This window comes from Bos indicus, chromosome 11 (assembly GCF_029378745.1).
Source record: "Bos indicus isolate NIAB-ARS_2022 breed Sahiwal x Tharparkar chromosome 11, NIAB-ARS_B.indTharparkar_mat_pri_1.0, whole genome shotgun sequence".
Lineage (NCBI taxonomy): Eukaryota > Metazoa > Chordata > Mammalia > Artiodactyla > Bovidae > Bos > Bos indicus.
This window is the reverse complement of record NC_091770.1, coordinates 24,950,250-24,972,105: the sequence shown is the minus strand read 5'-3', so window position 1 is coordinate 24,972,105 and position 21,856 is coordinate 24,950,250. Positions and strand designations below refer to the sequence as shown.

Genomic DNA, 21,856 nt, shown 5'->3' with positions numbered 1-21,856 from the left:
CTTCAAAATGCCATGGTCGCAAAAGATAAAAACAGTGAAGAACTGCTCAGGATTGAAGGCAATTAGAGATAAGACAACTAAATGCATTAAGTGATTCTCAAGTACATCTTGGACGAGAAAGAAAATTTTTTTCTCCTGACATTACTGAGACAACTAGCAAATCTGACTAAAGCCTTTAGATTAGATAACAGTATTATAACAATGTTCATTTCCTGAGTCTGAAAACTGTACTGTGGTTAAGTGAGAAATGATCCTTGTTCTTTCAGGAAATACCTCCTCAAATACTGTGAAATAAAGGCACATCTATTCTGTAAGTAAGTAAGTAAGTAAGTGTTAGTCGCTCAGTCGTGCCTGACTCTTTGCGACCCCATGGACTGCAGCCCACCAGGCTCCTCTGTCCATGAGATTTTCTAGGTAAGGATACTGGAGTGGGTTGCCATTTTCTTCTCCAGGAGATCTTCCCAACCCAGGGATCGAACCCAGGTCTCCTGCACTGGAGGCAGATTCTTTACTGACTGAGCTACAAGGGAAGCCCACAGTTCAGAAATAATATGAATATAGAGAAAGCATGATAAAAGAAACATGGTAAGTGTTAACATTGGTGAATCAGGGGTGAGGGGAGGACAGGAAGTCTTAGTACTATTTTTACATTATCTCAAAATACAAAAATAAAGTTTTAAGAAATATAACTGCAAGCCTTCACTAACGCACACTTATAAATTCAAATCTCTTCAACACGAACCCTCCACAAAGAAGTCAAAACAATTTTCACTATATTTCCCCATAGTTCAATTGTGCAGTGATTTTCTAATGTTTCTTATATTAGTGTAAAATGCATGGGAGGAAAAGTCAAGTAAAAGGCAACATACACTGAAAACAATAAAACAAAACAAAAACAAATTTAAGCTCAAATTTAAAAGAAAGATGGATAAACAGATGCTTAACACAAAGACACAATTGCCCCCAAGACAGTTGGCAGTGTCTCTAAGGTCATTTTATATCATTTAAAAATTCTTACCTGCATTAGATCATCAGACGAAAAGAAAATGTGCTTAATGTAGTAAAGTATTGCCTTAATGCTGTATTTAGAAGGAAGGAAAATTTCATGTTTTGTTTGTTTTACTGCAGTGGCAATCCATTAGTTCAAATTCTAATTTTAGTCTTGGATACATGGATACTCAGAAGTACTCATAAGTTTTAGCAAAATGAGTTTTAAAAATTATATGAATTCTCATTTAATAATGTAAGTTAATGCCTAAAATGTTCACTAGATTTATATATTGTACTGAGTACAATTTCTTTAAATGATGTAATGACTGTGATTTCCAAACCGATCTCACTTCCCAGTACCCTCAAAGCCCTAAATGAAGTGTCTGACGTGAACAGGAATCACAAACAGTGAAGTGCATGGTCAACAGCTGGCATTTTAACAGAGTATCTGAGGGATAAAACTATTGTCGGTTAAATAAACTTTTTCTTATCAGAAAAATAAGTTATTTTTTCTAAGTTTTTCTTGATGGGAAAATTTTTTTTGTAAAAAGTATAGCTTGTTTTAAGCGGAAGGTCTTTAAACTATAAGTGATTTCTCTAACAATTATGTTAAAATGGTTAAAATGTATGGTTAATCACAGCCTAATGATCACATTCAAACTTGATAATCTACTACAATGATAGTAAATATGGCATGAAAAAAACCCTTTCAGTCAATAATGCTATAAAATCAGAAGAAACTAAGACTCAACAAAGATGGGGAGAAGGAAATGCATCATTGTCATCATCAGCTCAAGAGTAACAACTAATATTTATTGAGCTCTCAGACACTGTTCTGAATGATCTACAAACATCATCCTGTTTAATCCTCAAGTTGATGCCACAAGGTAAGTCAGAGACAGGCTTTTCTGGAGACTGAAGGAGGACACGGAGGCACCGCCTGCTTTCCCTTCTAGTGAAGATGGGGCTGTGAGAGCCAGACGAGCTCAGTGTTTGTGAACATTACCTTAAATGAAGATACAGAAACTGCGGAACACAATCACTTCTGGAATACTGATGGAAGCTCAAAAAGACTTGTGACATAGCAATAAATGAGTGGCCTTCCACCCAATCTGGACAGTCAATGACACGGTGAGCTCTATGCCCCTCAAGAGAACCCAGGGGCCCAGGCCCAGGCCCAAGGTATACTCTGGCAAGCCAATGCAGTTCCATCAACTTCTATATGCTTGGATACATATATCAGCAACTAATAGGGGCATGTCTGCATATCCTCTTCTTGTCAATCTATAACCTCAGGGCAGAAAGATTTTATTATTACCATTGCTGAAGAGGAAGCTCAGACATAGTGAGGTTAAACAACTTGCACAAGGCTATATAGACCAAAAGCTATAGATCTAGAAGGAAAAAAACAAAGAATAAAAAAAGTACCTTCATTGTACACTCATGTTCATGGCAGCATTATTCACAATAGCCAAAAGGTAGAAGCAACTCAAGTTCCTACTAACAGATGAATGGATAAACAAAATGTAATATATACATACAATGGATTGTTATTCAGCCTTAAAAGGCAGAAATGCTGACATATACTACAACATGGATGAACTGTCTTGAAAATTGTTATGCTGAGCAAGCCACCAAAAGGTAAATATACGGTTCCACTTACATCAGGTACCCAAAGTAACCAACTTCAAAGAGATATAAAGTAGAATGGTGACTGCCAACGCCTGGGGACTGTTTGAAGGATCTGGGTTTTTACCCTAAGTGCAATGAAAAGACACAAAAATAAATAAAAAGACACTATCTTATATAAGATAAGGGACAGCAAAATCAAAGTTGCATTTTTAAAAGATCAGAAATAATACCGAAATTAGAGATGTTCCAGCATGTGATTTTCTCCCTACTAAGTCAACCCTTTCTCAGAACCAGACTTTAGCATCAGGAAACCTAAGTTTCTAGGTTTATGTAAGTTATTTAACCATTATCTCTAATACAGTCCATCCTAAAAGATTTCTAAGGCCCCCTAAAATCAAAAAGCTTTGAGTCCTACTCTCCTACCTGTTTTGGCACTCAGAGTCCAGACAAAGGAGAAACCCGGTACTTCTGCAAATATGTATTCTCAGAGACAGAGGCTTTACTCCAGTAATGGCTGCCTAATAATACACGTGGCACTTGGCCCTGCTGGCCACAAGCATAAAGGAGCAGTCTAGAACGTCCACCAGCTATTACTTAACCAACCACCTCTCAGTCTACTTTGTTTCAAGGAATTTTGCATCCACAATGCAGGAGGAAAGGAGAATGAATGTAGGGATTGTTGTAAACTTTTTTTTTTTTCTTTGCATATTATACTAAGTATATTTAACATTTTAGTGAAACGAAGGTGAAATCTATGAAGCCTCTGTGATGTCAATGTTTTAACAAACATAAATCTTATTATATGGCTTAGACTAGTAGGGTTTGAAATTCACAACCCAGCTATGTTTGTAACAGGTCTCAAAATGAGGAAGTTAGATCCAACAATCCTGCAGGCAGCACAATTACCTGCTCCCAAAATATTACTGGTGATTTGATAAACTGGCATAGACTGTCTTGGATAAGCAGATGTGTCAGCTGAGAGCTAACTGGAGTCCTCAGAGGACAAGTCACAGAGAAAACCACCTGAGCAGGGTGCCTAGGGCGCAGCAGCTCCACAGCCCTGCCCTTCTCCGTGCTCTCCAGATCCACAGTCTGGTCACCTGACAGAGAAAGGTACTAACCTGTGGCTCTGTGAACAATGAAAGCAAAATGAAAATCCAACTCTTCAAATTCAACTGGATGAAGCCATTGTCATTTAATGGCACAGAACAACTTAGCAAGCTTTCGCACATTATTCTTGGAAACAATCTTCAAAACTCATATTATCAACATAATATTAACTTTAAACCACTGCCATTCATTTTCATAGAAATGCCTTAAGATCTTGTATTTTAGCATCAAAGTAGTAGGCCCAGATACCACTGGGCAAACAGGATTAAAGGTGAAGGCATGACCTGTGAAATAATAAGAGGCAGTAACTTCTCCCTGCTTTCAAGACTTCTAAAAGATGTCAATTTTATGCAACTGAAAGTAATTCAATCGCAACACAAGAACATACAGAAAGTCCAAGAGAAGTTGAAGCTAGACTAGGTAGAGCAGGAAACCAAGACACATAAATGTTGTAGACAAAAAGAACCAATCGTCAGTGTTGCCTGATCTGAGACAGACAACGATGATGTTTAAACTCAAGCTACTTTAACAAGAACAAACCAGAAGAGGTAATCTGACGGAGAGAACTCCTCAGAAGGAGTCAAGATCCAAATCCTGTCTCTGAAACTGGTTGTACAAACAAGCTGTATACAAACACAATTTCCTAAGCCTCTGAGCATGCCAATGCTTAAAAAAATTATAATATAACACATAATTTAAGATAATAATGTAATTAAAAAGTGACTCCAAAGTGCTAAATACTAAACAAAATGCAAACAGAAGAGACGGTAACAACTGGAGTGTGAAAGCACCTACCAGAAGGCACGTAACAGGCGAGTACTGAAACCACACACACACCATGCGTTTAAACTAAGATATAAAGATTGCATCCCCTTTAAAATGTTTCTTTTTACAACCGCCTTCAACAGAACAAAAACAAATACTGAATCCTGAAGACTGCCCTCTTCCCCAAGAAATTCATACGCTGTCCCACCAGTTACCAGCAGTGGGAAGCAGAGAGTCGCCGCAGCTGTGAGCCAAGAGCCCACACACCTGCTCTTCACCTGACAGACTGAATTTAAGGCAAATCCCAGCCCCAGCTGTCTTATCACAAGAGCTCTGTCCCACCTCAGGAACTGGCTTTGTATTCTCACTCCTCAGTGTAGAGGGAATTTGCTGGATTACAACAGGGATAGCACCCTCTCCCCCTTAATAATCTGGGAACCATTATCTTATAAGAACATTGTCAAATCACAAGAGACTGACTACATAAGTAACAGTTTCTCTACACAAGGCAAAATCATGCAACATTAGAAAAAAAAATTTGCAGATTTTATATGAAACAGTGTTATGTTATAGTGTTAGGAAAAACATGAGGGAGAGGGGAGGCACAGTATAAAACGCTCTTTTTAAATGACTTCAACTCTATGTTAAAAACAAAGTCATGTGGAACTTATTATCAGGTATCAAAATTTAGTATAGTATGGTGCTTTCACAGGGACAAATAGGTCAATGAAACAAGAGACCAGATTAAGAATCCTAAGCATTTTTAGGATCAGGAAATAAGACAGAAGAGGCATTACAAAATTCTGAGGCAACAACAAATTCAATAAAAGATGCTGGAATAATTAATTTTCCATATGGAGAAAAAAATGAGACTGCTACCTCACTTCATTCTTAAAAATATAAACTCCAAATGTATTTGTATTACATACAAAAAAAACTTCAAAACTATTAGAAAAAAAAGAATAATAATATAAGTGAAGAATGGACAAAGGATACATTAATCTAAAATACAAAAAAGAAAAAAATCTGAAGAGTCATTATGAAAACATGCTGCTGCTGCCAAGTCACTTCAGTCGTGTCACTCTGTGCGACCCCATAGACGGCAGCCCACCAGGCTCCCCCGTCCCTGGGATTCTCCAGGCAAGAACACTGGAGTTGGTTGCCATTTCCTTCTCCAATGCGTGAAAGTGAAAACTGAAAGTGAAGTCGAAGCCTCATTAAGTACTCAGGGAAATATAAATTAAAATAAAATAGCATGAGATTAGTAAAAAATTTTAGTCTGAACATACCAAGTGTCCAGGCGTTGAAGACAATGTAAGGAAATGGAGGTAGAAAGAAGTACAGTCATTTACTGCTTAAAGGATTACAAATTTCTAGTATGGTGTATAGAGTAATTTTGATGCATGTGAAAATGCATGTCAAACTGAAAATGAGCACTACCCTATGAATCACTATGAATAATTATTCCAATTCTAATTACAGCCTAGAAAGCTGGCACACATGCTCAGAAAGGACATGGGTTAGAATTCCCAATGCAGCATCATGGTTAATAGCAACGGGAAAATGCTTTTCAAGCACTCCAGATGTTCACTGATTGGTGAAAGAATACATATATAATATGGAGTAGTATTCTGTGAAAGTATACTACAAGTATTACCAACCAGTAAAAGTGAGTGAAGGAGGTACATATTTATTAACATGGCGCCATCTCATCAATAAACAAATAGCAAAATGTAACAAAGTAAATGTAAACACATGTAAGACAATGTTTATGTTGTTTTTGGAAACATCAATACATAGCACAACTAGAAAAACAGGACTAGATACACAGTACACTTGATACAGCAGCTGCCTCTTCTCAGGAGGCAGTGATGATCAGGGTCAGAAGTACAGAGGATGGGGAATAAGATTAGGGAGAGAATATTAGAGATTTCATCAATAATATAGTGGTAGAATGACTCATTGGAAAAGACCCTGATGCTGGGAAGGACTGAAGACAGGAGGAGCAGGGGACGGCAAAGGATGAGATGGTTGGATGGAATCACTGACTCAATGGACTTAAGTTTGAGCAAGCTCCAGGAGTTGGTGATGGACAGGGAGGCCTGGCGTGCTGCAGCTCTGGGGTTGCAAAGACTCAGCACAACTGAGCGACTGAACTGACTGATAGTGGTGGAAAAACCATTTACTCCAAAGAACTAAATAAAATACTAAAATCTGCTTTATGTGGCATTGCATGGTATTTTATTATTATTTTATCCTCTGTACTATTCTATAATTTGCTAGTATATTGTTTACAATGCATAGAAAGTGGCTGAAAGGAAACATAACAAAACGATAAGAATATTCTACTTTGGGTAATGAGGACAAAACTTTTTTTTTTTTTTTTTTTTGGTTGCTGCTGTACTTTATTTTTGAATTTTTTCAGAATTGGGGAAAATTTTATATGTAGATAGTGATTAGATTCCATGTAGTTCTGATTCATATAAACTCACACATATACTTTTGCATCTAAAAATGCTAAGCAACCAAAATACAAACCTATCTTGAAACCCCTAAATTTTCATAAAAAATAATGTAGAAACAAGATAATAAAACTCTTTTATATAAACAGTATTCTAGTCTCTGAGAAAGGATAAAGAAAAAGGTTCCTTAAAGACTATAGACTATTAATGTTTACACCTCTAACTGTACAAAAACACAAGAAAGCTTTGTAAGAAACAAATTTGTCACACATTCTAGTACAAGTTTTTATATTATCATGATAAATATTTTGTGTAAAACATTTGAAACTGGAGTATAACGAGAAAGTAATAAAACCTGTAATTGTACTCCATCAGAAAACAAAACACTAACTTTTATTATCTGTAACGAATATCAAACAACTTAACCTTGTCAAACCTCAGTTTTCCCATTTGTACTAATAACATGAGTATCATACCATGCCTATCTCAGAGGGAGTGGAAATCAGTACAGTAAGGAAGTTCAAAAGGCAAAAATATGCAGGTCTGCTTTGCTGGAGGGTGCAGAGCAAGAAGCAAGTGCCAAGCTCTAGCCATAGCAGGCATCAGTGGTGTAATTAAACTGAATGTGGAAAGCCTCATTTGATCACCAAGGGAAGAAAGGAAACAGTCCTAAAAGATAGCAACCATAATATAATGAAATAATTTGGGAAAACAGAACTTTTTGCTAATGAACAGACAAAAGAAAAAAAAAACTTTAAATACTGATACTAAATGGTCACTTTCACTTAAAAAAATTGTAAAGCACTACATGTGAGCTACAAACATTTATGTACGTAGACACAGTACATCAAAAAAGCACAAAAGTCAAGACAGGTGGATCAGAATATTGAACTGTTTTCTCCAAAATGTTTTGTTTTAAATCATTTTGTGCCCACTCAGTGAACAGTCATTCCTGCTTGTCTCAGTTCACAAACACAAGGGGGTGACTTAAAAATGAGACAGCCCAGTTAACTGACCAGCCAAGCCAATCCAACCTAACGGCAGGGCTCAGAGCTGGGAAGTTCTCTGGTCTATAACATTGCTGTATCAGCTGTTAAATTAAACAAGCAGCAGAAGAAATAATAAGCCCCAAATTTCAAACAGCATCTTACCAGGGTGATGTCTCGAGAAGCTGCAGCTGCACTCATATGCAAACTAGGTTGCCTTACAGAACTGCTACAATCAAGGGCTCGAGCAAATGTCCCAACAGCACTGGATAAAAGAGGAAAGGTTAAGGCACGGTTGTTCTTTTATCTTGAAAGAAAAAAAAATCTGGGTAGTAAATGAACAATTGTAATAGCCAAACAAGTTCTTTGATGTTTAAGAATCAAATATCAGATTAAAAAGTATCTTCTTTACAATTTAAGAAATGACAAGCCAATTCACTATACATATAGGTCATTATAATTAAGAAGTTTGTGTGGCATTAACAAGGGAAAGATCTATAGTGAAATTTCATGTAGTTAACAATCTGGTACACAACTGTGTTTCAAAAATGAGATATACATTAGATGCAGAGTTTGACTATTACTGTAAAGCAAGTTGTGACCACCTTTTTATCCCAAATGGTGAAAGTGGAGTAATGTTTTTTCCCTTGAAATGAGATATCATCAACTGTAGCAACCTATTACAACTGCAGTTATATATTCCTTTAAGGAATATGTAACAGATTTCCATTTAAGGAAAGAAAAACAATTATCACAATACTGATTTAAATTTAATGATTTACAAGGCGTTCCCAAATACAGAGAACTCTAACTTCAAGAAATGAAACATGAAGAGAAGATTTCCTGCTTGTTGTCTACGCTTTAACATGTTAGCTGAGGAAGATTTTTTTTTAAGGTTTTAATTAAAATATAAAACACGTGCAAAAAGTACACACTGTACCACTCTTTTGTTACCACAAAGTCAATGCATCCATGTCACCAGCACGCAGGTTGAGACCCGGATCCTGACAGCACTCAGGTGACTCTTTGTGCTCCTTCCCAGTCACTGCGCTTCCCCAAGGGGAGCAAGCATCCCATATTCTAACGCCCAAGATGAGTTTTGCTCAACAGAGAACTTAAACAGAATCACGCACTGTGCACTCTTCATAACCAGCTTCTTTTGTTCAAAACCATGTTTGGGGGTTCACCTGTGTTGCCTGCTGTAGCTGTGTTCATTCGTCTTCCTTGCTATGGAGCATTACTTGGCATGGTGTCCCACCCCAACCCTACTGTTGATGAACATTTGTTTCCAGTCTGGGGCTACTACGGATAGTACCACTGCTGCCATCTGTATACATATCTTTTGGCACACAGATGTATGCATTTCTGCTGGGTATATATTTAGGACTGAAACTTTAGGGATGTGTGTGTTAGATGACAGCAAATAGTTTTCCAGAGCAGCTGTACCAACTTGCACCACAACCAATAGGATATGTGGGTACTGGTCGCCCCACCTCTTCACCAATGCTTGGCACTGGAATGTGCAGTGGTACTTAACTGGGTCTTAATTTGTACTTAGATTTAAAAAAAAAACAAACAAACTTGAAAAAGATACTGGGAGTATCTCCTTGGTGCCTCTCATGCTGGCTTCAAGAAAAAAGAAAACATGGCCCTTGGCAATCAGGAAAAGGAAAGAACAATAAATTTGAAACTGCAAAGCCTACTAAATAAACCAAAATCCAGGTAACCTGTCTGGAGACTCCAGGCCAGCGATTCCACCAATAATTCAGTCCCAAATCTTCAGTCTCATCTGTTTCACTGATTGGCTCCTCCCCAGCAATGTACACTAACCAAGTCTCTCCATCTAATCAGTTAGTGGCTAGGCTTCCAGGCTCTGGAGTCTGAATGCCTAGCCACCAATAAGTGCATAACTTCCATGGTGACCAACACTGTGAACAGTACAAAGGATGGCCAAGGGCTTCTGTCCTTTGCATTATGACAAACATTCAACAAAAAACTAGAGAATATAATGGAGATGATTATAATCATGTCCAGATCTACCTCATTCTATTATTTTGCCATGTTTGAAGCAATAAGTATATACTGTACAGCACAGGGAAATACAGCCATTTCTCTGTAATAACTTTAGATGGAATATAATCTACAAAAATACTGAACCACTATGTTGTACACCTGAAACTAATATACTATTGTAAATCAAACATATTTCAATAAAATAAATAAATCAAAAACTAAGCTAAAACAGGTAATATTTTGCCACATCTGGTTCATTCTTTAAGGAAATAAATATTATAATTTCATTAGAGCCCCCATATACATTCCCAGAACTCATACATGCATACATAATATGCATGTGCATACATAAGCCCATTAATGAAATAATAAGACATTGTTTGCATATTATAAATTTTTTCTTTAAAGTCTTTATTGAATTTGTTACAGTACTGCTTCTGATTTTTTGGTGACAGGCATATGGGATCTTAACTCGCCAACTAGGGTTTGAACCCATACCCCCTTCATTGGAAGGCAAAGTCTTAATTAACCACTGGACCACCAGGGAAGTCCCCACTGTAAACTTTTTTTTTATCAGTTGATCATACTTTTTCTTTATTCAATACTATTTTTGAGGTTTATCTCTGCTACATATAGCCCCATTTCATTCTTTTAATTAAATTCATTTTAATTGTTGTCAATACTCTATTACTAAATAAACCTCAATTCACTCATCAACTGCTTGCTGATGTGCTTTTAGGTTTTTTCCAATTTTTTTGCTATGACAATGCTATGATAATATCTTTTACTTGTTTTGCAGCAATTCCTTCAAGAACATTATTTACTTTTATAATTGAAAAAATAAAGCTAAACTTCTAAAAAACAAAACAAAAAAACTAGACTTCTATCCCATTCATTTTCTCAAGAAAAGGGGCAGGGGGCACACAAGACAGTTGGGGAGCCGGACTCAGAACTCACAGGAAAGCCTTACACCCAGCAACCGACCTTACTCACGTGTGGCTGCAATCAGAGGCGCACATGATTACTTACACCTGGATAGTCCCTCATGGGCTTAAAGGAGATCACTGCTTTAATTAAAGATACGGGATTTCAGCTGTTGAATTTCTTTATAATTTTTTGTAGTGCTTAAATTTTTACAAGGAGCATTAATTTTCTTAATCAATAAAAATTAATCTATTTTCATTTTTAAAACAAAAACTAATGCCAATAAATCAATATTACTAAAATAAATAAATAAATCATAGTATTTAGGAAGTAATGTGATACATGTTAGGCTTTCTTACACAGAAGAATACAACCAATGGAAAAAAGTAGAACACAAATGAAAGGAAAACTCATAAATTTTCTATGAATTCTTTTATATTACACACGTGTGTGTGTGTGTGTGTGTGTGTGTGTGTGTGTGTGTGTGTGTGTGTGTGTATCTTGACTAAACAGTGCCATACTCACCGGGCTACAACTAAAAATTGGTCAATCTGTCGGTCTGTAAGTGGGCTATTTGGGTCCCAAACTTTCACTTCCAATTTTGACTGTTCTCTCTCATCTGATTCTCCTGTCCAAGAAGAAAGAAAACGGAGTCTTGTTACTCATAAGGCACATACACTGCCACACATGATTGATGACTGTGGTCACCACGACATTAAAACTGTAAGGTAAATGTTCATGGTTTGTGTACATTTCTTCAGATAGCAGACGTAGAACACTCTGTAAAGAGAATGTTGATAACACAACCAAACTAACCATGTGATGTCTTCACTTAGTTATCAACATGTCTTTCCTGAGTATCCTAAGCCTTGCTAAGGGAGATAGAGACAGAAAAGAAAGCTCTCTTGCAAGACACTCAAACAATGGTAAAACTTACTCATAAAGAACTATGACACAAACGAACAGGAATAGGTGTCACAGAGACACACACACGACTGCAAGATCCTGAAGAGGAGAGAAACATTTCAGGTCAGCTAGGGAATGATGTCATGCGCGAGGGGGCATTCCTGCTAAAAACTGAAGGGTGTGAATGCACTGGCAGGGGGAGAGAACTGAAAGTAAATGAGAATAGGAACAAAGTCCTGGGGTTTTAAGATGTGGTAGAAAAGTAGCAAACTTTGTCAGGAATGCATGTATCAAAGGGAACGAGGACAGACAGCTGTAAGAAGTGGGTTATAAAAATACTACTGAAGATGCTGCACAGGTTTTCTGAATAGATGTCTGTTTGGAAGTAATACGAAGCCCTTGCCTTTTTAGCAGGAGAGTGTCAAAACGAGAGCCAAATTTCACATCTCACACTTAGCAATGGAGCAATTTGCTCTACAGAGATACGTGATACAGACAGAGAGACAAGGTACTGACAGGGACAATAAAGAGCCTGGAGAGAACATTTAGGGACATCAATGACAGACTGGTATAGCGGGAAGGTTTCCAGTCTTGAGAATTACTTAGACAGTGTTGGCATTAACAGAAAAAAGGAAACGAGAGACTGAGGGAAAGACTGAGGCTAATACAAGATGCTTTGTTTTAGGAATGTGTCACAAGGAGACAAAACCATCACTCAAGATATCATGTTAGGACAAAGGATAGTAATGGACTGGACAGACAACTGGATTCTAATTTATAGCTATGAATTGTTTTGGTTTTGATCATAGCATGTTAATATCAAGCAGAGTGACTTGCACTGAATGACAGGCTCTGAGGCTGAACATCCCCTAGAGGCTGATGAATCCAGGCTATGGGCTTATAATGTATTCCCTCCGAGGCTGGGAGGAAGCAGGAACTGAGGTTCAGGAGGAGAAAGAGGGATGGCAGAATCCGCCACCAGACCATCTGCAGTCTCCTAATCACAGCCGCTGCTGTCAGGGGCGGGGAGTGGGGGCGGGCCTGTCCATCGCTCCCTTTTCAAAGGCAGGTAGGTAACCAAAAAGCAAACTGCCACCACCAACAAAAGAAGCACAGACAGACCAGAGTGAATACCAGTCCAAAGACATATAAGGTGTTTAAAAGGATTTTGGTTTTCATTATTTTTCCTTACAATGCATGCTGAGCCACAACATTTAACTGATTCATGTTAAAAAACCAGTTACAAACCCCAAAGTCTGTAAACATGAAACTTCTGAAAGAAAAATGATGCAATTTTACTTCCCTGTATCTTTAAGAAACATACTTTTAAGTAAGATGAACAGTAACAGTCAAAAAATATATATTAAATCTATATTTGTAATCTGTAATTTCAAATAATACAAAATGAAATGAAGATGATATTCAATATGAAGCCCCTTCTATTATATATTCCAAGATGTAAGGCTAATAAAACTGATCATTGACTTTTCAAATTCAAGTTAGTTAAATTGATAAACTTCAATCCTATCCATACATTTTGTAGCATACAGAATAAAGAGAATTCAGTATAAGAATTCTAAATAAATTTGCTATAAACAATAAGAAACCACTTGAGTATCTTTCTACTAACAACTGAAACATACAATACCTGGGATGGGAACAAAAATAACAAGAACAACAACAAAAATACAGAATGTTCTGTTTAAAGGCACTCTAGACAATTCCCCATTTTGGATTCACCACATACCACATTTATATCAGTTTAATTCCTTTTCACAAGGGAAAATCTTTCAAGAAGCTCTAGAATCCGTATAACCAAATACTCAACAAACCTAACAGCAATCTGGAGAATGGTCTTGGGGAATGTACTATGAGCCAAAGACAGAACCAAGATGAGTTGTATGCTATGGCCATGTTCTTTCGAGTCACGGCAACAATCTCACTTTCCTCCTCCATTTATGATAATCTGGGCAATTCCAATCTGCTCTGGTCCCACATTCACCCATGAAGATCTCTCTAATCTGTGAATTCCTACAAACTGTATTTACCAACTAATTACATGACTACATACAGCATCCTGTTTTTTGCTTCATATGCTCCTCTTCATAATTTTGAAAAAATATAGATTCAGTGATGATTTTAAATGTTCACTCTAACCCTTCAACTACAGTTTAAGGTTTCTAGAAAGTAATGACAAACTACTTATTAAGAATGCCCCCAAAGAGCACAAAATGTTCTTCAAAGACAGGAGGAACTAAAGCTGTATGAAGATGGCATCTTACCCCTCCTTTGATGGACAATTAGATACATTCTTTGTTCTAAATATAATTCATTTTCTCTACAAAAACCATCAGAATATATTATATTCAATTCAGAAACACAGATGCCATTTATTACTATTTTTATTAACGCTATAAAAGTTCTGGGCATTGTTTTAAGTTATGCGTCAAAGGAATAATAAGTTACAAGAAACAAATACTGTGTGATATAACTTCTATGTGCAATCTTAAAAGCCAAACTCGTAAATACAGAGTAGAATGGTGGTGATAGGGGGCTGGAAAGGGGGTCGGGGGGAACAGGGAGATTTTGCTTCAGAAGACACACTTACAACAGTAGGTAATGCACGGCATAGTGATTACAGACAGCAATAATTTTATTATCAACATAAACTTCAAAGTTGCTAAGACCCTATATCTTTCTTACCACCACAAAAAAGAAGTAATGATTATATGACACAATAGATAGCTAATGCTTTGGTGGTTATCAAACTGCACCATATAAATGTAATCATATGAAAACATTAAACATACACTGTTATATGACAATTATATCTTAATAAAAATAGGTTTTAAAAATAAATTATAAGAAAAGTAAAATAAAAAAAAGAATATCTAAAACTGAATGGCATTCCAAAGAGAATGAAAACAAAAATGTAAAAAAATAAAATTAGATAAATAAATCACATATATTATGCCAACAAAAATATAAACACTAAGAAACAAAATTGAAAGTGGTGTTAGTGGTAAAGAACCTATCTGCCAATGCAGGAGATATTAGAGACATGGGTTCGAACCCTGGGTCCAGGAAACCAACTGGAGAAGGGAATGGCCCACTCCAGTATTCTTGTCTGGAGAATCCCATGGACAGGGGAGCCTGGTGGCTACAGTCCCTGAGGTCGCAAAAAGTTGGACATGACTGAAGCAACTTAGCACTCATGTTTATATAAAGAAATTACAAGGCTTTCAGAAAATATAAGATGACAAGTACCGAAGATTTCAAAATCTTCAGTTCAGTTCAGGTGCTCAATCGTGTTTCCCTCTTGGCGACCCCATGGACTCTAACACACTAGACTTCCCTGTCCATCACCAACTCCCAGAGCTTGTTCAAACTCATGTCCATCGAGTCAGTGATACCATCCAACCATCTCATCCTCTGTCCTCCCCTTCTCCTCCTGCTTTCAATCTTTCCCAGCATCAGGGTCTTTTCCAAGGAGTCGATTCTTCGCATCAGGTGACCAAAGTATTGGAGTTTCAGCCTCAGAATCAGTCCTTCCAATGAACATACAGGACTGATCTCCTTTAGGATTGACTGGTTGGATCTCCTTGCAGTCCAAAGGACTCTCAAAGAGTTTTCTCCAACACCACAGTTCAAAAGCATCAATTCTTCAGCACTCAGCTTTCTTTATAGTCCAACTCTTACATCCATACATGACTACTGGAAAAACCATGTCCTTGACTAGACGGACCTTTGTTGGCAAAGTAATGTCTCTGCTTTTGAATATGCTGTCTAGGTTGGTCATAGCTTTTCTTCCAAGGAGCAAGTGTCTTTTAATTTCATGGCTGCAGTCACCATGTACAGTGATTCTGGAACCCCAAAAAATAAAGTCTGACACTGTTTCCATTATTTCCCCATCTATTTCCCATGAAGTGATGGGACCAGATGCCATGATCTTCGTTTTCTGAATGTTGAGTTTTAAGCCAGCTTTTCCACTCTCCTCTTTCACTTTCATCAAGAGGCTCTTTAGTTCTTCACTTTCTGCCATAAGGGTGGTGTCATCTGCATATCTGAGGTTATTGATATTTCTCTCGGCAATCTTGATCCCAGCTTGTGCCTCATCCAGCCTACCATTTTGCATGATGTACTCTGCATATAAGTTAAATAAGCAGGATGACAATATACAGACTTGACGTACTCCTTTCATGACTTGGAACCATTCTATTGTTCCATGTCCAGTTCTAACTGTTGCTTCTTGACCTGCATACACACTTCTCAAGAGGCAGGTAAGATGGTCTGGTATTCCCATCTCTTTAGGAATTTTCCACAGTTTATTGTGATCCACACAGTCAAAAGCTTTGGCATAGTCAATAAAGCAGAAGTAGATGTTTTTCTGGAACTCTCTTGCTTTTTTGATGATCCAGCGGATGTTGGCGATTTGATCTCTGGTTCCTCTGTCTTTTCTAAATCCAGCTTAAACATCTGGAAGTTCTTGGTTCACATATTGCTGAAGCCTGGGTTGGAGAATTTTGAACATTACTTTACTAGTGTGTGAGATGAGTACAATTATGTGGTAGTTTGAGCATTCTTTGGCATTGCCTTTCTTTGGGATTGGAATGAAAACTGACCTTTTCCAGTCCTGTGGCCACTGCTGAGTTTTCCAAATTTGCTGGCATATTGAGTGCAACACTTTCACAGCATCATCTTTAGGATCTGAAATAGCACAACTGAATTCCATTGCCTCCACTAGCTTTGTTCGTAGTGATGCTTCCTAAGGCCCATTTGACTTTGCATTCCAGGATGTCTGGCTCTAGGTGAGTGATCACACCATCGTGATTATCTTGGTCGTAAAGATCTTTTCTGTACAGTTCTTCTGTGTATTCTTGCCACGTCTTCTTAATATCATCTGCTTCTATTAGGTCCAGACCATTTCTGTCCTTTATTGTGCCCAACTTTGCATGAAATGTTCCCTTAGTATCTCTAATTTTTTTGAGGAGATCTCTAGTCTTTCCCATTCTACTGTTTTCCTATTTCTTTGTACCGATAACTGAGGAAGGCTTTCTTGTCTCTCCTCGCTATTCTTTGGAACTCTGCACTCGAATGGGTATATTTCCTTTTCTCCTTTGCCTTTTGCTTCTCTTCTTTTCTCAGCTATTTGTAAGGCCTCCTCAAAAAACCATTTGGCCTTTTTGCATTTCTTTTTCTTGGTGATGGTCTTGATCACTGCCTCCTATATAATATCATGAACCTCCGTCCATAGTTCTTCAGGCACTCTATCAGATCTAATCCCTTGAATCTATTTCTCACTTCCATTGTATAATCATAAGGAATTTGATTTAGGTCATACCTGAATGGTCTAGAGGTTTTCCATACTTCCTTCAATTTAAGTTTGATTTTGGCAATAAGGAGTTCATGATCTGAGCCACAGTCAGTTCCCGATCTTGTTTTTGCTGACTGTATAGAGCTTCTCCATCTTTGGCTGTAAATAATATAATCAATCTGATTTCGGTACTGAACCTCTGGTGATGTCCATGTGTAGAGTCCTATCTTGTGTTGCTGGAAGAGGCTGTTTGCTATGACCGGTGTGTTCTCACCACATGACAAGATGGTGGAATAGAAGCATGTGCACTCATCTTCTCCTGCAAGAACTCCAAAATTACAACTTGCTGCTGAACAACCATCAACAGGAGAATGTTGGATCCCACCAAAAAAAGATACCCCATGTCCAAGGGCAAAAGAGAAGCTCCAGTAAAATGGCAGGAAGGGTGAAAGCACGTTTAGAATCAAAACCCCATACCTGCCAGAGACACTTGGAGGTTCAAACAAAACCTTGTGAGCACCAGGACCCAGAGACCCCACAGAGGCTGAGCCAGAACTGTGTTTGAGTGTCTCCTGTGGAGGTATGGGTCAGCAGTGGCCTGCTGCAGGCGCAGGGGCTCTGGTTGCAGGAGACCTGGTCACACAGCCCGTGGCATAAGCCCTCTTGGAGAAAGCCGCCATTAATCCCACCATAGCACTGCCGACAGCAGATGACCCACAAACTGCAAAACAGTAATACCAAAGACATTCTTGCACTGTTAAGAAAGTTCTAGGACCCACAACAGATTCCCCAACCTGGGGATCTGGCAAAAGGACTGAGAACCCCCAGGTAATTTGACTTTGCAGTGGGATTTGATTACAGAACCTACACAGGACTGGGGAAACAGATTATTCTTTGAGAGCACAAACAAAACCTGGTGTGTACCAGGACCCAGGAGAAAGGAGCAGTGACCCCACAAGAGACTGACCCAGACTTGCCTGTGAGTGTCCCGGAGTCTCCAGGGGAGGTGTGGGTGGGAGGTGGCCTGCTGCAGGGTCAGGGGCATTGAGTGAGGGAGTTTGTGCATGGGACCTTTTGAGGGATTACCTCCACCATAGTTTTGTCTCAGATCAAACAACAGGGAGGAAACACAGCCTCACCCATCAACAGAAAACTGGATTAAAGATTTAATGAGCATGGCCCCACCCATCAGAACAAGACCCAGTTTCCCTCACAGTCAGTCTCTCCTAACAGGAAGTGTCCATAAGCCTTTTATCCTTATCAGTCAGAGGGCAGACAGAATGAAAACCACAATCACAGAAAATGAATCAAAGTGATCACATGGACCACAGCCTTGTCTAACTCAATGAAACTATGAGCCAAGCCATGTAGGGCCACCCAAGAGGGATGGGTCATGGTGGAGAGTTCTGACAACACATGCTCCACTGGAGAAGGGAATGTCAAACCACTTCAGTGTTCTTGCCTCGAGAACCTCATGAACAGTATGAAAAGGAAAGAAAGTAGGACACTGAAAGATGAACTCCCCAGGTCAGTAGGTGCCCAGTATGCTATTGGAGATCAGTGGAGAAATAACTCCAGAAAGAATGAAGAGACAGAGTGAAGTTGCTCAGTCGTGTCTGATTCTTTGCAATCCCATGGACTGTAGCCTACCAGGCTCCTCCATCCATAGAATTTTCCAGGCAAGAGTACTGGAGTGGGTTGCCATTTCCTTCTTCAGGGGATATTCCCAACCTGGGGATCGAACCCAGGTCTCTTGCATTGCAGGCAGACACTTTACCATCTGAGCTACCAGGGAAGCCCAGAGGCAAAGCGAAAACAATGTCCAGTTGTGGATGTGACTGGTGATGGAAGTAAAGTCCGATGCTGTACAGAACAATTTTGCATAGGAACCTGGAATGTTAGATCCATGAATCAAGATGGCAAGAGTGAACATCAATATTTTAAGAATCAGTGAACTAAAATGGACTGGAATGGGCAAACTTAAAATCTTAAGGCTATTGTTTTTGTACAAGTATTTCAACTTAAATTTAACAAATTTAAATTACTTTTGAAAGCCAATAAAATAATTCAAATATTAATCTCTACATACAAAGAATATTATCATTACTGGAAGAAATAATGAAAGATTATCTAAACTGGGTGGGATTATAATATACATTGACAGTAATCAAACCATATTGTATTGGCACAAAGATAGAATCAAAACCCACAGAAATAAACCAGATCATATAATTCATTATTTGAAATTTTAAATATTTTTGTAATTATGTCAATATTAACCAACATTTATTTTGTGCTTACTATGTCCCCATAACCCTTTACAATAGGGTTTCTCTGTAAATAGCGTATTGGGGGAGGGGGGACCAATAACTGTTGGGTGGGTGTAATCCTGTGTATTAGAAGATATTCAGCAGCACCCCTGATCTCTGCTCACTAGATTCCAGTAGCATCTCCCCATCCTCCAGCTGTGACAACCAAAAATGGCTAAAATGTCTATAGACATCATCTCATGTCCCATGGAAGACAAAATTGTCCTGGATTACAAATTAGTACTTTTATACAGTTGCAACCAATTATCTACCTGCACTACTTGTTATGGTCTGATGTTTTTCAGTTGATTAACATCCACCACACTACAGGAAATACATTCTGCAAAATTCAGTTCAGTTCAGTCGCTCAGTCATGTCCACCTCTTCGCGATCCCATGAATCGCAGCACGCCAGGCCTCTCTGTCCATCACCAACTCCCGGAGTTCACTCAGACTCACGTCCATCGAGTCAGTGATGCCATCCAGCCATCTCATCCTCTGTCGTCCCCTTCTCCTCCTGCCCCCAATCCCTCCCAGCATCAGTCTTTTCCAGTGAGTCAAATCTTCGCATGAGGTGGCCAAAGTACTGGAGTTTCAACTTCAGCCTCATTCCCTCCAAAGAAATCCCTGGGCTGATCTCCTAAATAATAGTACTTATGAAAAGATAGGACAAAACTTTAAAGACCTATGAACTTGGTAACCAGAGCTCTTAAAAAAAAAAAAAAAAAAAAGTAGCAATCATATAATAAAAATACCAAAACAGTTAAATCTCTACTGACATTTGTACTAATCACAAAGGTCAGTCAGTCCTTTATCTCCTTAAATCCTGGACTTCTACTTCCTCTACTGAGATGTAGGTCACTGTGTACAGTTTCAACAAAACTGAAAATAAAATCAAGAGTGCAGGTTTTTACAAAAATTGGGGAAAATATTTTTCATCCATCTGTAACTCCAAGATGACACATACACTTTCAACACAGTGAAAGCACCCCCGTCTTTGAGGCTACTACTTGCACTGGAGGATGGTACTTTAGTACAATTTTCATCTTTTGTTTTTCTTAAACACGCTTCATCTGTGAGAACAACTGCTTGGAAAGGCCTCAGATAACTGACATAATTTCCACACTATACTGATACTTTTCTATTGACTGTATATGGGTTAATTCAAGTTTTAAGAGCATATAAGGACACATCCTAAATTCCCAAATACAGACGAGAGCTACTTACTTAGTAGCAGCAGGCAGCGGTGGCCCAGCAGAAGCAACTGGAGTAAGCAGCGGGCGCTGCGTTAAATGCTTTACAGGAGTTACTTCACTTTATCACCACAACACTCTGATGTGTTTTAGAAAAAGCAATGGGTACTTGGAAAGGTTAAATAATTCTCCCAAGGTTATTCAGCTAAAATATAGTGCAGCCAGATTTCACCCAAAATTGTGAATCCAAAGTCATTTTCCTTTAATAATTTAATGTTATAATACTTTTTAGTTTCTTTCTTAAAATTCCAGTGTTACAATACAACTAAATAATAATTCAAAACTTACTACATATGACATCTTTTTCTTTGGAAAATTCTTTAGCTATTTATTCAAACTCAATAAAGATTTTAAACCTTAAAAGCAACTTTTACCTTCGTTTGCAAGCTACATACTCATCTTCCCAGATCTTGTTAGACAGTGTTTGTTTCCAGAGTTTGTTAGACAGTGGGTAGCCATAAATGAATTTTTAAATTCTGAAGCCACAAAAAAGAAATATTCACCAGCAAGACAAATGGCACAACAATGTCTTAAAATTCACCAGGACACGTTCACAAAGAAAGCAACCCTGTAAAACATTCTGGCATGGTGCTGATGCTTCCACCTCCTTAGGATATTAATTCAAGTTCTACATCCCATGCCAATGCATACTGGAATCTGGCCACTGGTCTAAACATATCCATTTAAGAGGAGCAAAAGGGTTATTAGTATGCACAGACCGTATCAAGCCCTAAATATCTGTTCTTAAAATGATGTTTTCTATTACCTGATTTCTCTGCAAATAGGTACTAGCTGTGAATGAGTTTCTGTGATGGCAATGTCTGTGTTTTTCAAACGTGTTTTAACTGACAATGTATCTATCTGCCACCCTAACTCCTTCTCCTCAGAAAATACATTAATTAGAAAAAGGAGGTTCTTAGGACTTCCTTGGTGGTCCACTGATTAGGAATCTGCCTTCCAATGCAGGTTCGATCCCCACCCTCAAGAACTTCAAATCCTCACTACGATATAATGTAGAATAAACTACTGCATTTTATATGTGATTTTATTTCCTTAAAAATTTTTTGTCTACTTTAAGCTAGGTAGATATGCTTTCCAATTACACAACTCTAACCAGCTTTATGCATCTCAGGGGCAATATCATATTTAAAAATTTTTCAGGTAGGTGGGAACTCATGAGATTTTGTGAGCTG

General features: G+C 38.2%; 1 protein-coding gene across 9 annotated transcripts in view; it reads right to left on the bottom strand.

Annotated features, from left to right (window-relative positions):
* Positions 1 to 21,856, bottom strand: part of MTA3 (metastasis associated 1 family member 3) — a 213,727-nt gene that overhangs the window by 56,969 nt on the left and 134,902 nt on the right. For all 9 annotated transcript variants that reach the window (XR_011569226.1, XM_070798561.1, XM_070798556.1 and 6 more), the window contains exons 7-8: positions 11,408 to 11,510; positions 8,111 to 8,210 (exon numbers count right to left, since the gene is read on the bottom strand). Coding sequence is in view for 8 of the 9 variants with exons in the window: in XM_070798561.1 (XP_070654662.1) it covers positions 8,111 to 8,210; positions 11,408 to 11,510 (203 nt within the window). In the remaining variant the exon portion in view is untranslated. The remainder of the gene's footprint in view (positions 1 to 8,110; positions 8,211 to 11,407; positions 11,511 to 21,856) is intronic.